General features: G+C 43.2%; 1 protein-coding gene across 3 annotated transcripts in view; it reads right to left on the bottom strand.

Moving 5' to 3' along the window:
• GNAL (G protein subunit alpha L) overlaps window positions 1-17290 on the bottom strand; it is a 199308-nt gene that overhangs the window by 6214 nt on the left and 175804 nt on the right. For all 3 annotated transcript variants that reach the window (XM_064443033.1, XM_064443034.1, XM_064443035.1), the window contains exons 6-11: window positions 8157-8211; window positions 5347-5420; window positions 4362-4420; window positions 4005-4125; window positions 2608-2738; window positions 493-560 (exon numbers count right to left, since the gene is read on the bottom strand). In XM_064443033.1, coding sequence (XP_064299103.1) covers window positions 493-560; window positions 2608-2738; window positions 4005-4125; window positions 4362-4420; window positions 5347-5420; window positions 8157-8211 — 508 coding nt within the window. The remainder of the gene's footprint in view (window positions 1-492; window positions 561-2607; window positions 2739-4004; window positions 4126-4361; window positions 4421-5346; window positions 5421-8156; window positions 8212-17290) is intronic.

Raw genomic sequence — 17290 nt, 5'->3', positions numbered from 1 at the left:
TGCCAAAGCCCTTGAAGGAATGCAGGATAAAAAAAAGCCTATTTGCTTAAACATGGACTGGACGGATACACAAAATAAACATTCAAGGCAACAGCCAGTAGCATCTTGGAAGTAAAGACAATCACAGAAAACGTCGCTAACTGGCAACAGAAATAGCGCTCGGCATTGTCCCCCTGCACAGACAGCGAGGGCTGCTGGCACCCGCAGCAAACCCGGAGTCATGCAGGCAGGCACAGGATGGTTTTCAGGACCAGCACTTACTTGCTGTGCGACACTTTGCAGGGCAGGTGACTTTATATAAAATGGGCATAAAAATGCGCAAGCACTAGGGAAGGTTCTGCAAGATGGGCAGCTGAAAAGAATTAGGGAATTGCCAGACATTCTCCTCTCCTTGTAGCTTTCTGCAAAAACCCATCAGTTTTCCCTAAATAAACTACACCATCTGCCAGTATTTCCTATGATAGAATCACATATAACATCAAAATTACTCACTAAAAACTCATCCCGGATGAAGAACTTGGCTCTTGTGACTTTGGGGTCTTCTCCTGCATCTGGTGTTGCTGTTCAATTAAAAATAAATGACATCAGAAACATGAAAAGCAAACAATCATCTACTTTTCATAATAAAAAATTTCATAAGGAGGAAGTAGTCCTTCAATACCGAAATGAAAATGTTAAATATCCTATCCCAATAGGTAGTTCTAAAATGAAAGGGCACTGTAAAACCTGACTGTGCATTTAAGGTATTTTAAGAACCTGAAAATTGCTGAGACCCTTAAAACAATGTCATTGGTCATATCATAAAGAGGCTTACTAACAGCCACAAGTTTGTTCATACAGATATAAAACAAGTGGGAGTTAGGGTTTAACTTTTATCAGAAAATATGACTAGAAAAAGCAGCTGAGCTGTGCAATTTCTGCAGCAGAACAGCATCTCTTGAATAAAGCTTCCGCAGGCAGGAATCCGTTTTTAAAAATGGTTAGTCCAAGATTACACTTGAAAAAATGATAGCACCAAAAGATCTTTTAAAATATATGTTTTATTTCCAGGCCCCAAGTCAGCAGAATACTTAGATACATTTCCCCATCAAGGGGCCTTAGATTAAATTCTTGTTGAGTGGGAGACTCATTGGTCAGTACTAACTTTGTCAGCAGACAAAGTCATCTCTATCTAGGCCACGTAACAACTATATTTACTGTAATAGAAAAAAACAACACAGTGAAGAGATAATCTATTCACTTCCCTTCAGTGTGACTTCTCCTCATCTAAGATACCAAACCAGATGCTTATAAACATAATATGGTAAAGGGCAGAATTTATCAGAATATGGAAACATATTTTTATTCTCATCTACAGCGCTAAGGGTAAACACAGAGCAGCAGCACAATCAGCAGCATCTTAGAGTTCAGTGCTGCTGTCCCTAAATAATGTCAGCTGAAATTAAAGAATAAATGAACAACTACAGGTTAAAAATAGAGAGCTGCTTCATGTGTGAATATCCTGCATCATTCTGGACATCTGCTGTGGAATCCCGCTGAGAAACACCAAAAGCTACTTAATCCTGACAACTGGCTCACTCTAAAAAAATGTTGAAGATTTACCCAAACTCTGTATATATGTGGTGTATGTTTAGGAGAGGAAAATTTGGGTGATGGCGACAGAATATGTCTTCTGAAAGCCCTTAGCATTATATAACTGGTGCCAGGTTAGCTCAGATTTTAGGATAGTTTATTTATCGTCTCCACCTGAAACTCAGCATCACACTCCTGAAATTCCGGACCTGAACAAGAGCTGAAAATCTTCACTTCTATAACCCAGGCTGCTGTTGATGGTTAGTGGAGAACAAAAGCCTTTTGCGACAGGTGGCTGCAAGCCAGGGGCATCACTCAGGTAAGGCAGACGCTAGCGGTCAGAAAATGCAAGCTTTACCACTTCTGCTAGACTCAGACCTGAGATATTTGGCAACCTTCTGCCTGGTATAAAAGTGGCACAACACCAGAGTTTACTTATGCAATATGTTATTGCAGTGCAGGAATCATTGTACTTCGCGAAATAAGAAACCAAACCCCTGCTAACTGCTCCATTGTCACAGCTCTCTCTGTATTTATTGATGTGGTTTTCCTCCATTAAAGTTCTCTTGCTGATCTGCTGGGCTTCCTGTCAGTATTTGCAAAGGCTGAAGTTTATAGCGCTGGAGGATGCAGAATGGCCGCAAAATAAGTCTAATGAATCCCTGACGAAGTTCAGCACCGCAGGATGCCCAGAGGCATTTGGGCAGGGGAGAGACACGCCCGGCAGCCTTGCTTTCCTGGGACCGAGGGTTGCTCCAAAACGGGAAGGCAGCCACTCTGGAGCCAGCCCCCTGCAGTCCCCCCCTCACTGCCCCCAGCGGCCAGCACCCCTTCAGACCCTGCTTGTGCTGGGGAACCTCCAGCCTACGTGCTGCCGTCACACTCCTTACCTGACCAACAGCTCACGTTAAGGAACGGTGTGTGCTTGTGAATTTGTGTGTGTGTGCAAGAGAGAGACAGACAGAGACAGAGAGAGAGGAACTATGGGCTGGGCTATGCCAGCAGGTACAATACCCGCGTGGTGAAAAACCTTACCATCCTCAGGTACAGTATAATGCGCATATTCAGGAAAGTAATCTTCGATTTTTGATTTCCCTGCCAAGACTTTTTCAGCCAGCATGTCCTGTTTATTCAAGAACAAAATGATAGAAATGGTCCGTAACCACCTGTCAAAAACAAACCAAATGTTTGTGTTATCTCTGACACATGAATCAAGGAAAACGTATCACTTCAACAGAAAATTTACTGGCTATCCCTATGTGGACAGAGAGGGAAGAAGTGTGGAACATGCTTCAACATTAAAAAAAGATGACCTAAATTATTGGTTTGATTGCGTTGTACCTGTGCTGGTGGGTATATTTATAGGATCTGTAAATACATTTATAAAAACTGCAGTAGACATGGCTGAAGGGAGCAGTCTTCAAATATTGTTTTCTAAATTACTCTTTCGATATCGAGTTGGGAAAATGATGACATTTCGTAAAAGCACCGCAGTCCAAAACCAGACATTACTGTCTACTTTGGTTTTGCTGCAGCAAAAGAAAAAGGCTGGAGAGCTGCCTTTGCTCAGACTGCTCTGTCCCATCTACTATTCATCCTCACAGATATCCCGTCTTTCAGGGTGGCCTGTATGACACCTGATGAATCAAAAGAAAATAATCTCTTTTCTTCCCCAATTAATACCTAGCCAGCACTGTGATGATGTGCGTTTGGGACTTGAGCTTAACATTTTTTCTCACTTCAATCACTTCTCAGTGCAGAGCATCCTCAAAGGTATGTGCTGAGACTCCATTACCTTATTCTGTGTATTGTTTTTACTTACTCTCTATCAGGAACCTATTCAGATTTCTATTTGGTTACATATCTGTAATTTACATGCACTGTGACAGGATGGCAATTTAATGGCAGTTACAACTCGATTAGATCTGAAATGCCATCCCACAAGGCAAAGAAACCGCGCTGTCAGAGACGAGTCTTATATGAGAGCGGCTGCCCACGCGGGTATTGAGTGCAGCGCCAGCCGGTGGATCGAATGCAATGCCAACAGCTAGCTGCTCCTGCTGCTGCGTTTGAGGAGGAGACAAAATGTAACTTGGAGGATGCTCTCAGTCTTGGCCAAGCGGCACAGTGATGCCAGGAAAGGGTCTCCCCTGCTTCCCTGGTGGCAGCTGGCATGGACAGCTTGCCCTTCCCAAGCTGTCCCCACGCCCTGCATCGTTTTGGCAGCAGTGGCGAAACACCGTGTGCACCGTCCCCGCGCCACAGCCCCCGCCGGGGAGGGACACGCATTGCGGGGGCACCCTGCGACCTGGCCCTACCTGGACATTTTCTGAATAAGCAATCTGAGCATATAGTAAGGGGAGTCCTATTTTGTAAGGAGCTGAACTGTAGCTAAACGGGGGCGGGTGGGTGGGAAATGAGGTGTGTTTTACCTATTGTTCCAGATACTTTTGAAAAGGTCCAGGGATTCCCGTAGTCTGTTTGTGTTATTGTCTTCCCTTATTACCATGTTGTAGCTGCTGCAAGCCACAACGAAGATGATAGCCGTGACATCTGGGCAGAGCACACAAAAGAAAAAAAGGAGAGAGAAATGAATATCTCTGTTATCCCAGTACGTACTCCTCGGGGTAACACTGCCATTACTCCCCAAGCTGCCAAAAATACCCAAAGAAAATATGTATAACACTGGGCTCCTGTCTTAGTGACACACTGTGCATGAATATGAATACTAAGCTGCTCACACCTCACAGAATCATTTCAAAATAAAAATGTGGAATATTTTTACTTACCATTAAAGCATTGGATCCATTTCCTTCTCTCATCTCTCTGGCCACCTACATCAAACATGCTGTTAAAAAGCCATAGGATGTTATATCACTTATGTGCACTAGGAAAGTCACATGAAGCATGCAGCACTAGGGTTCAGTTTAAAAATCTGACAGCCCCAAGGACAGCAGCAGTAAAATACTGCCCGAAGGGGAGGGAGATCTGCTGATGCCGTGCTGTGTGCCAAGAGCTCTGCTGATGCTGCACTGCATGTCAGAGAGCTGCACAGCTCCACCTGCCCTGCTCTGCCAGGCAGGTGTCTGTCAGGCAACTGAACCCATAAAATGAGGAATATACTCTTTTCCAGGGCAAGTGGCCTTTCCAGCCCACAGAAGCGCATGTGGCATGTAAGGTTGGGCCTACCGTACTATAAACAAGGACAGGTTTTGGCCTATTTTGAAGGGTGTTGGGGAGGAGGAGGACATGGCGGCAGCTCTGCCCTGCCAGCACTGCTACCTTTCGGGGCAAGGACCGGTGAGCGGAGGCAGCCTGTCAGCGGGTGTTTTACAGAGGCACGGCACAGCACAAAACTTTGACAGAGACAGAACTTGCAGGTCCCCGGAACAAGGAAGACATTTAACTTTCCTCGTCCCACTGTACAAAGCCTGACTTGCAGCAGGATTTCCACTGACATCTGTGAGATCTTATCCCCAAAAGTATTTTATCAGTTTACAGTGCTGTATCGATGAAGCAGTTAGTACAAACAGCCACAGACAACCCCACAATAGAGCATCACTAATACAAGTAACTAGCAGCAGCTCTTTTTGCACAGTATGAGGCAATTTTCCTAGAACCTATGGGCAGAATGCTAAAAACCCAAACAAAACAAAAAACTACCCCCCAACTCCCACCCTAAACCTACTATATTGAGCATACATGAGCACAGACATCTGAACGGAGTTGTTAAAAATTAGTATGATACTCATAAATTATTACTAATAGACTTACTGGAAATTTACTTTATCTACTTGAAATCTTGTTTCAAAAATCCCTGATGTCAACACTCTGCATCTTAATAGGTCCTGGAAATGAGAACACAGAAGCTGATTAGCAAGGTTTTTTTCTAACCTCCTTCTTTTTAAAAGCATGGAATATTATTTTCCATGAAAAGTCTTAAATGTTCCATTTAGTTGAAGTTCAATCTGACTTGTTGGTAAACCTGCATTTGTCCATACTGACACAGCAGATATACACAAACATCATCTCTGCATTTGGTTTGTGCACGCTCAGGAAGCAGAAGACCTTACATACATTCTCCCTACTGCCACTGAAACCTGTTATTGATGGTTGTACAATTTTGTATGTGACGTGGATAATGAATTCTGAAGTTACACAGAGCTTAGAAAAAATGTTATTCCTGTTGTAAAGTCAAGTACTCAAATGTTAGAAAACTCCAGATTTACAGTTGCCCAGGCAACCTTAACTCTGCCCTCTTTGTATTGAATGAGACAGGAATCCTATCGAAATAATAGCTTGTGACTGAATAATTAAAGCTCTATTACAGAGCACAGGGGAACAGAATTTAGATTGTACATAAATCTGGCATTTCTTTCTTATTTTTCAAACCAGCAATGCTTTACAACTTAAATAACATTCTTTTAATAATTAAAAATTAATAATTTCCTAAATTCTCAAAGGAAGTAGGCAAAAGCAATTTATGATGCATTCCTCGGGCAACTAGCTCACCGTGTGCTATCATCATCACCAGCAGCATTTTTAACCTTGACTATCCAGCACTGCTGCTTGGGCAGTGGGTGCAGAACAAAACTGGAGGCCGGAGAAAGCTGCTGGCTGCCTGATGGGGATGAACCTCCCTGAGCAGCCACCTCTCAGTGCAGCTGCCTCCCCAGGGAGCACTCCCCTCCTGGGGCAAGGGAAGGGCTGCTGGGTCTAGCTTGGCTCTTCTTGCCACGCAGTGGCCACAAAAGTGGGGAGGGAAGGAGGCTGTCAGTGGTGCAGAGTCCAAGCACAGCTTGCCTTTTTCTCCTACCCTACCACCTACTGCTTCAAGCACTCTGGTAACTGGCAGACCTCAGCTGCTTTGACAGCTGCATGAACTCAGCTGAAGGCCACTTTTTTTTTTTAGTTATTTTATATGTTACTGTCATTTTCTGTCACTTGCTGACATTTATTTGTTATCAGACTCAGTCACTGTTTTGGGATGGTGCAAAAAAAAATTAAAGAAAGCAAGGGGAAAAAGGAATGTAGCGATTTTTACCAGTTAATTCAGCAGGACAACTGATACAGTACGACAGGATGCAAACCCGACAGCAAAAGAGAATGCCTCCTTTAGAGCAAAAGTTTTCTGTCTGCCAAACACGAAAGGCCTCTTCTGATCTTTGGAGACACACAGCATTTCTTCCCAAAGGAAATATCAGGAAAATTTTCTAGATGATGAATGACTGCTCCAGGTAGAGAAAGCCTTCCCAGGAACAAACAGGCCAACACTAACATAAATAGCGACCGCAAAACTGAGACTTTGCTTCATTGACTTCTCTCTCCAGCTAAGTGGCATCGATGCTAAGATCAGACCATGAGGTCCAGATGAAGCAAATCCCAGTGCTGCTGCTTTGGTCTGAAAATGTTCTGAGGGCTTTAATAATTGATTTTATATTGGGTTGACTATAAAAGTTTCACCTTATAATGCAACGCATACTACTTTTTACTGCCTTCTGTTTCAGGATATGGTCAGAGTAATTGTACAAGCTTGCAGTTATACACCTGAAATAGGTCTGAAGGAACAGGCTCTGCTCCGCATACTTCCTTGTCTGACCTCTGGCAAGTCACTTAATTTCTCTGGTTTTCAGTCCCTGATTGCACAATGACATTGGCAATTGTATTTTTTAAAGGGCTTCCACTTTGCATGGTCAGACTGAATTATCCAGTGCAGGGATTCTCTTCTGCCACCTGTATTTGCAGTTTATGATGTGGCCCACAACCTTGGCTGAGACTACTAGATGACAGTGGGATATCTGCACTGAAAAAGAGCAACCTGAGAGTAAGTTTTCCAGAGAGACATCCTGACCAAGGAAACCACACAGCCTGAGCTCAGGGAAGGCAGCCAAAGCTGTGCAGCATGGTGAAGCCCTTTCTTATTTCAAGGCTGCACCACTTCTGCCTTAACTTTCCTGAATACATTTGTCAGTAGAGCACTCTACCAAGATGTATCATAACATCTGGGAAAACAGTGTACTGTCCTGCAAATAAGGCTTAAATAGAAGCCATCCTGACCACAGGAGATGGGCACAGGCTGGAAAGAAGGCGTCTGCATGCCCGCAAAGTAGTCCACGAGGTCTGCTGCTGCCGCTTGTGCTCTCCCCTAAATTTGGACACTAGATGCACTGCAGGCTCTGCCTCTGAAGGACCTGTCTGATGGACATGGGAAGCCTCCCTCCGGGTTTCCATCACCTCCACCATTGAAATAAAACACTCTTTCTGTGTAGCAAAGGCTGGTGATGGAAACTATAGGCATTTACGTTTACCGTTTTCTGTTCCCTTCACTTTGTTTGCGGGACACAGAACGGAAAGCAAGAAGAAACAGACGTATTACAGGAATCACTGACCTACGTGTAATAACAGTAAGAGACAAGCTTGCACCACTTTTCTTCTTTAATATCGATTCCTTAAACAGCTACACTGTATTTTGATATTATACAGTATGTCCTATTTCAGCTGTTGTTGGGATTAAAATAAATTATATGAAGAATTCATACGAATGGGCATTTTGGTTCAGCCCCTACCCCGTTAGTTATACTAACCTGATCTGTGGGTGTGTAGTCATCCATGCTGACGCTGTCAATTCTTTCTAAAAAGCTAGAAGAAAAATAAACATGCACTAAGACATGTAAAATACTGTCTAGTATAACACTTTTCACTACCTTTTCTGGTCTAAATCCTGTTGCAAAGTAAAACACGAGTCTAATGGTAAAGCTATGACCCCGATCATTTACTTATATTGATTACATTTTCCAAGCCAAACAACGTTTTACCCAGACTTTGTTCCAATACAGTGCTTCTACACTTACCGGTACGCAGTTCCCACAAATGGTCCAAATGCAGTTAAATGTTATAATTTTGTGAGGTCCACTAAAAAATACTATGACTAACCATGTGTCACAACATTATATGGTTGCTTAGACATAAAAAGGATTTTGGGGTTTAAAAAAGAAAATGGGGTGAAGGGTTGCCTTTATTTAGCATAATGCTAATCTAGCATAATGTTAATTACGGTCTCAGTAACATTTGCAGAAATGCTTGTTATACAAATCCCTCTGGACCGACATGCTGCCCTCAAACACTGCAACTGAAGTGTAAGAAACGGAAAGCAAAACCTACATGAAGTGGAGGTTAACCAGTCTGACTCCTTATGTTGCCAAACTCAGCGAGATGCATAAGGTGAAACAAAAACTTAAAGCTGCCAGGAAGGGCAAGAGAAAAGGGAATGAGAAAAAAAGGGAGGAACCACATTCTCCAGTTATTTAAGAAATCATTTCACACTTTAATTCTTTCCCAGAACATGTCTGAATGGCAGCAGTAAACACATAAAAACGTGATTTTATATGTATAGCTAAAATACTCAGTTTCTCCTCTCTCACTTTCACCCATTTCTTAGATTTCATGTGAGCCCAGCTGGCTCATCTTCCCCAGACTGCCCATGTGACTTAGATGCTTTCTTGAATTTCTGCATTGTTGTGTGGTATTTGGCAGTGAATATCCCACCAGCTGACTCATCCTGCTACAATATTATCAAGATTTCTTTATCATCTGGCAAATTTTTCCCAATTTTACTTGGGTGTGCATGTGGAATCTACTTAATTGCAGTGGGAAAGACAAAAAAACCAGTGAACTTTTGACTTACAATGTGACTCACTGTTAACACAGGGGTCACGCACACTGGCCAGTTGAAAAAATACCCCGCCAAAAGCCTCTCTGCAATTCTCATAGCGCTTTCCCATGGATATGAACTCAAAGGAAAAGAAAATATGCTGCGTATATATTTACTCATACTATTTTTCCTTTTTGAACCTCCATTGTTATAACAGGGAAACAAAATGCAGTAGCTACAGTTGGAATAACCAGCTTTTCTTTCTGGATGATCAAGGTGTGATGGCTAAGCGTATTGTTTAAAAAAAAAATATCAGTGTTTAGTGCAACATGATGGGCGCCTGATAACAAAACTACACTGAACAAACTCTAAAGAAATACCACCTTTTTACAAAACTTCCTCCCATGCCAAAAGCCACCATAAACTTACATAAAGATACAAAACCACATCTTTATAGTCAGCTACAGTCACCATGAGAAAGCAGCTGTATTCAGAGTGAACCTTTTGGTCAGATGATTTTCATCACCTTGAGAATATTGATTAAGCAAAGTTTAACTTCAGGTACCCTTGCAGTTAGTGCAGACACTGGAGCAGAGCCATGTATTTTTAACTGGCGCACCTATCATTAACACAACTCTCACCTCATGCTTGCAGCGCATGAAATGAAAATAGAAGGCAAAAAAGTCCAAGCCAAAAATGCCTCCAAGCTGAATCTCTTCCCAAAAACAGAGTAATTTTCCTTAACACGGCGGTTCAGGCAGCACTCCTGTATTTCCAAGTCCAAATCAAAGTTTTCTTTCCAATTTCTTAACAGTTTGATCCAACAGGCCTGGAAACACCCACTTTTCATCAGGGTAAAAGGTTTGCAGAGGGGTAAATCCAGGTCTCTGAGTGCAGTAAGGTGGCAGCACCATCAGGTTAAGCAAGCCTGCAGAAAATGGGCAGGAGCCTGAGGCAGAGACAGCAAACGGCCGTGGGCAGTGCAATCACTTGCACGGCTCAGGAACGATAAATGCAACAGAAATCAGGGGAGAAAATGCTCCTCCACTATGACTGACAAAGAAAGGGCTCTGGTTGAGAGTGTGGACAGAAGCGAGTATTTGAGCACAACTATGACTCCATCACAAACCTCACAAGACAGCGTGAGTGGGTGTTTTTCTTGCAGAAGCATTTCTTCTGGAGTTGATGTATAAATCAGAGACAATACATCTTGTCTCCCCAGTACCAAGGTCATGTTGGCAGAACTTATCCGAAATGATTAAACATGGTATTTAGCACCAATTCACATCTCTCTCACGTATACAACATGCACTTCAGGAAGGTTATTGGTTGTTAATATTTGCATTTTCCAAACAGGCAAATTATGGTAAAGAACAGAGGAGTGAGTAACACAGTTATGCTACAAATAATCCATGGCAGGGTTGGGAATGACAGAAGTCCCTTAATTAGATGTTCTAGGTACCAGCCCAAGTCATCTTCCATTTAGAAATCGTCAGCCTCATCCTGATAAAAGGATCCGTTTCCAATACCCTAAACTGCAACACCAAGTTAAGGGAGAGTGAGGTCTGACAAATATCATGCGCTTTATCACGTTATCACTTGACATAGCAGCGTAATGTTTTATGCTTGCAAGGTTGCTGGCCACATGTGATCTATACTAAAATAAATGCAATGATTTACAAGGTTTTACCTGCCACCTTGCTGTATCAAACTGCAATGATATCACTAGCATCCAGTAAATCAACACGCAACTATTAGGATTTGCTTAAGTTTTGTAGCTTTACAGAAAATTCACCTTTTCAGTGCGTGATGGACAGGCTTCCTCAGATCTCTTTTGCAACTACATTAAACGTGCACTGAGATTTCTAGACACTGAAACACAAAAAGCTATACTCTTTTCCTTTTTGAAAGAGAATCAGTTCTTGAATATCCTTCATATAAGCTCCTTACTTGGGTAATTAGCGCAGTATAAAAAATTAGCTCTGACAGGCAAATGTACAGAGTAGGTACAAGTCATTCCAAATGAGATAAGGAGTCAGTACTGCCTCGTTACTAAATATGCTAACTTCATTCTCATTACTGTATTAAAATGGGAAAACTGGAATCGCTTTTCTAAATTGTTTTCTAAAGAACGCTAATTTCTACTAAACCTAAATACCTCTAATAATTACGTTCTATCATAATATACATTCTTTTGTACATCTACACAGATATACACACCAGCAAATTTTAAATTTACATGACTAAAATTTAAACTTAAAGTGCTTGAAGTATGAAGATGCCTCCCAACTGTGGCAACACTCGTGTCTCCGCTCAAAGAATTAATGAGAGGAAAACACAATAGCAGAAAAACTAATACAAATGGACACCAGCACCAGTTATTCCCTCTTTTTAGGTTCTGTTTTTTTCAGCTCAGGCATAAAATTATTTTCACAGAATTATGCCTTTTTACAACACTGACAGGTCTTCTATTTCTGCAGCTTCTATAGAAACCCATACTCAGGATTTATGTTAATTCTGCAGTAACTGTTTTGCATGCATGTGCAATGAACTTTAAACTCACACATCAAACTAAACTGTGAATAAAACTATAACGCGATATAATATTTGTATTTCTACTTTACAACTGTGGTTTTATTTATAAGGGATTCAGTCTGATAATTAGTATGACATTAAATTTCTTCTTATTTCTATGGCAGGATGTTTTACATTTCCTTACACAAAACGCCTTTTTTTTTTTTTTTAAATAAATTAGGCAAGATATTGGAAGGAAGGTCTTCACTGCTCTGTTTGGAAATGCAGTGGTTTTGTTGGCCAACAAATTAAAGCAAAGAAAAATGGACTGATAAAGTTAAAAAAAAAATAATCACGAGCTACTGACATTATTGTATCTATTATTAAGCTGATCCGTAGTTTTATAAATATCTTCAGTGAGTTTCCTAGGAAACTCAGCTGACACTTAGTTTGACAAGCCATCTCTAAATTTTATATTATGCAAGCTGTGAACACAAAAGTACAGGTTTTAGATGTGCCTGCCAGTGCATGTGGGAACTATCGATAAGCATTATTCTCTTTAAAAACCATGGCAATATGAGCAGCAGTAGCAGCTATATAAGAATTTCTGAAAAAAGGACCCATAAACACACAAATAAAGAGGAGGTAATTGTACCTGAAAGTCCTTTTCTCACTGGGTAAATCACTATGCAGCTCTGTATCGATATTGTGACCCCACAAACAAAATCACAATTAAAAGAAAAATCATGTCTTGGGAATAATACGATAGCCTCAAAACCCTTGCTATATTTGTTAGTGTATTTTGACATCCAAAGAATTGGAAAGATGAAGTGCCACACCACAGGTCAATACAATGAACTACACATTTTAATAAATCTTTGTCTACTTCCAACCATTTTTTATCACGCCAAGATTTTAAAGGCCTTGCTTGTATCAAACATTTACCGTGGAAAACAAGAAATCAAACTCACGTCAAAATGCTTGTCTCTCTAAAAGAAAAAGGTAAGGTGGTAAATCTTTAAGGCTGTAGCTTTAAGTTCTCAGAGTGAAGAACCTCAAATTTATCTTCAGGTAAGTTGTCGGGATCAGCGAACCTTTACATTTCTGATGGACCATTAAGAGCTTTGCAAACTCCTCAGCCAGGCTCAGAACCCAGCAGCAGCACAACAATCTACTGTATGAAACCACCCAGGACCAGGACTTTGAATTCCACCCTCTTTGGGCTGCAACAAGTCACAGGTGAGCCAGGCATTTCACAATGAGAACACCTACCCCAGCTCTCTAGGAAGACGAAATAGAAAAAAAATACCTTTTTTTTTTTTTTCCGTTGCAGTTATCAGGGACAATATCAAGATTTGATATTTTTCCTTCTTTCTTTCCATAAAATATATTTTTTAATCGCATAAGGGATTACAGTCCTGTTAATTCTTCCTGCAATATTTGAAGTAGGAAACTATGGATTTCTGGTTTCGTGAATACTTTAGGCTCCACGGTTGGGCTTCAAGCAACCTCATATTATTCTGATATATTTCCTGGTAACTGAGCAAGACATAATGAGAACAGCTCCCAGTAATATTCTAACCCCTAAAGGATTAATTTTCCCCAAGTAAATTGCTGAAAATACCAGCAGAAATCCCTCGGAAGACGCTGGTAAGATTTAATGGCTAAGGATTTACCTGTCAAATTTAAACAGTCACTCTATTTTATATACAGCTTCCAGGTGGCAGGGGAGCGTCTGCCCTCTCCCCCTCCGCACCGCTCCGCGGTCGCTTCCCGCCAGGAGCACGCGCGGCAGCCAGGGCGGGGCGCGAGGCCGAGGGCCGAACGGGAAGGGCGGGAACCCGTGCCGGGCCCGCTGCGGCTCACCTACGCGGCGCTCTCCAGCTGCGAGCGACCAGCGGCCGCGCGAGCGGTTACGGGCAAAAACACCCAGCGCAAACAGTGACGACGCTCCTGGAACAGAGCATTTCTTTCCACAGGGCTAGCAACGGACGCGTTGCCATCGCTTGTCACACGGTTTTTGGCGTCTCTTAAGCTCCCCAGCACTTCCCCTTTTGCTGCCGGCGGTTAAAGGCACGTGTCTCACTACCAACGTGAACGCGCTGACCGCCTCTGCGGCCGCTGGCGTGGGTGTGACAGACGTGGGACCCCAAGGGGAGGTGGCGGAGGCCGCTGTCCCCGACCCCCCCCCCAACCCGCGCGGGGCGGGGCGGGGCGGTGCCGCGCCGGGCCGGCAGGGGGCAGTCTCTGCCCAGCCGGGCTCCCGCTCCCCGCCCCGCCCTTCCCGCCTCACCCCAACGTGCTGGGGCGGGGGGGGGGGGGGGGAGGGCTGCCGGATTTTGCCAAAATACAGGTGAAACCTGCATTTATAAAGATCTCCAGAATTTACCTTCCGTATCCTCTGTTTCAGTTTTCAAAACCGTATTTTCCCACAGCTCGCTAGCCTCCCAGCAGACCTCACACCCTCCCGCCCGGGGCTGGCAAAGCGCTGCTTGGGGATTACCAAAAACCGGTGGGATTTATCCAGGGCAACGCACCTTTGCCCATCCGCAGGTCGCAGCTGGCCGGCAGGGAACTGTTGCGCCAGGAGATGAAAAGGTTAAACGGGAGGCTAAGAGGCAAAGTACAGTCATGCCTGAAACCCGCGGGCTTGCGAACAGGCCAGTACAGTTTGAGGATTTGTGGTTTAAAGCATTTGGCCAGCCCTCGGTGAGGGGGGATGAAGCCGGGAGGCAGCTGGAGGCAGGTCACCCACCCACCCGCTGGGGACCACAGACGACGGACGCGCAGCCAGGACGTGGCATCCTGGGCTGCACAGCTTTTGGTGAAGCCAGTGTGTTTCCCCACGGCAGCACCGGCCACTCTGGGCTTGCTTCAGAGGGAGGGAGGCAACAAGACCGGGGAGGGTCGCAGGCCACCGATGGTGATCTCTCCTAGACACACAAGCGATGGTACTTCGTCATCCCGGTGTCCATACCGCCTGCCGGCAGCAAGAACACCTCGACAGGGAAGAGTATAACCCGACTCGTTCGGTTGCCCCGGCAATGGCTGTTGTCAGCCATGGCCCCAGCCACCACAAAGTCATCAAGAGCGAAGCCATCACGCGACGCTCTATTGGTGCCAGCAAACTATGCCCCCTGGTAATCCCATGAAACAGGAAAACTCTAGTTTAAACCCCACTTACAGAGGCTGACTTTGGCCGAGACGTTAAAAGCAAAGATGGTCACAACCGAGGGCTCGTCACCATTCGTGAGGTTACCCTTTCCCGTAATGAGCCAGACAGCTGGCAGCAATCAGGAGCGCGTTTGGCGAGGATAAAGAAAGATGGCTAAAATCTGTAAAAGAGTTTTCCTAGTCTATGGGCTCGGTTAAGAGAGTTTCCTAGCAGGCTTCCATTTTAACCTCACTTTGTCCACCACTAAGTTGTCTTTTCTCAGTATGTACTGCAGAACATCTCTAAGATTCACTGGCCTTGGCACATGTCCAGTTGTTAACCTAAATAAATGCACAAAAAGTTCAACTGCATTAAAGTGTTTCAGATGTATGAATAGTACCCCTCTTCTGCTTAATAACAGCAATCTCATTTTTTAAAGTGAAATGACACGAACGAAACTAAAAAATTAATAAACCGCATGACTTCCATAACTGCTTGCCCCACTGGTTCCTTAAATTTGCTAAGAAGCAGTGTGAATTTTGGGAAATGCATTTCTTCCTTCTAAATTTAGCAAACTAACCACTTTTTGGCTTAGCAGATGTTTTTGCTTTCCGAGCGAGAGGCCTATGGGGATCATCATTAACCCTCTTCTTAACATAAACACTGACTAAGACTTAAATCTGGAAAACTGTCATTCACACAGAAAGGTTAACAGGCTCCAGCAGAAATGAGACTCATTATCTGTAACTTCTGCTATGTGGGATCTCAGAGAAGAGGGAAGATGGCGGGCAAAGAGAGAAAGAAGAAAGGTCATTTATTTATTTATTTTAAAGGGGACATTATTCTATTGCGGGTGATCAGATGTTTTATTCCCCGGGGGTGCAAGCAGCCAAGCTGCTGCAAAACACGGCCTAAGAATGAAGCACTGATAAAATCTGAGGCTCAGATTGGCCCAGGTAGACCCTCCTTTTGACCACATTCACACCAGCTTGAATCCATGGACTTCAGTGAACTTTCTTCTTCGTCATGAGAGGACAGTCCTAGGCTGATAACAGTTATATGCATATTGGTACACTCGTGGAGCATTTATATAGACCCAGATTTGAGTTCTGCAATGTAAAGGCTACACAGAGCACATTCTGCAATTGTAAGTGCAATTTTGAACAGAGGACCAAAAAGATAATAACCTGAAAACAGAAAGCTCATATTGCATTATCTGGAGAGATCTGAATCCTGACTGCTTTGTGAGCTTAGGTATGACAGACTAGGATGTCTTTATCCACTGTCTGAATCAAACAACTGTTTAACATCTTCCAGCAACTACACAGATTGGGGCTGGAAGTGAAGCAGAGAATACCTGAAACATCAGATGAGTTCCGTGGGCAGAACACAACCGTCCCGTCAGAAGCTGAAGAACATGCCTTTAGACAGAATGATAGATCAAAACCTTGATTTTATGTCCCACTAACTACAGTGTATAAAAGATCTCCCCTCCACCTCTTCAGGTGAATTCTTCAAAAAGAACTTGGACTTTTATGTTGAGGAAAGATGAACTACAGGCAAAAGCCTTGATAATATCTGGAGCTGTCAAATGCATCAGGTTTACAAGCACCAGCTCCATACCACAAGGTTGGCAGGGGATGTCAGAAGTATTTTCACTGAAAGCTGCAAATACAGCTTTCCCTGTTACTTTCAAGTTTATCTTGCTGTGATATGGAAAAATCATTTCAGTGCAACTTACACCTATCTGCTTGATGGTTTTGCTTTCCAAAATTGTTACACTGTGGATATCCTCTCAGTCTTCACAAAATCCACCAAGTGCTGTGAGTCCTGAAGAATGCCAAATCCAGGTTTGAACCAGCACTGGTTGTTGGAAATCAAAGATCACTTACTCCGGTGGAAGTGGTTTGGAATACTAAGTCTGCTATGGTGATTGCCAGAAAGGAAAAACCAGTTTGACTGGAGTTTTCTATAGGAGGTTGATAAAAGAGAACGCAGAAAATCCCCAAACAGGAGAAGCAAAGGTAACAAAACACAGACTTAAAAGGAAGTCACGAGAAGTTTTAGTTTACCTGTGGCACCAGTCCAAGCTCAGTGCAGGAGAACTTGTTGCCAAGAGATTTCACGTCTAAAAGTCAAACCAGATGATTCAAAAAAGACAATGCTAGTAGCCCCCATAGAACCCATATGAAGAAAAGCGAACTCTTCAGGGTGGTAAATGCTGCTCGCCATGAAAAACACACATGCATTTTTATTACTCTTTTCAGATCTGTGCATTTTTTGTGGCATGAAAATAAAAGGAACAGTGTGTTAAAATCCTGAGCAAAATGAGAGCCTATCTGTTTGCTTTCACCTACCATGTGTTTGTCAGGTGTTGACATGACCCAGAGAATTGACAT

Source organism: Phalacrocorax carbo, chromosome 2 (assembly GCF_963921805.1).
Source record: "Phalacrocorax carbo chromosome 2, bPhaCar2.1, whole genome shotgun sequence".
In the NCBI taxonomy this organism is placed as follows: domain Eukaryota; kingdom Metazoa; phylum Chordata; class Aves; order Suliformes; family Phalacrocoracidae; genus Phalacrocorax; species Phalacrocorax carbo.
Note: the sequence above shows the minus strand (reverse complement) of the source record. Positions and strands in the feature narration are given on the sequence as shown.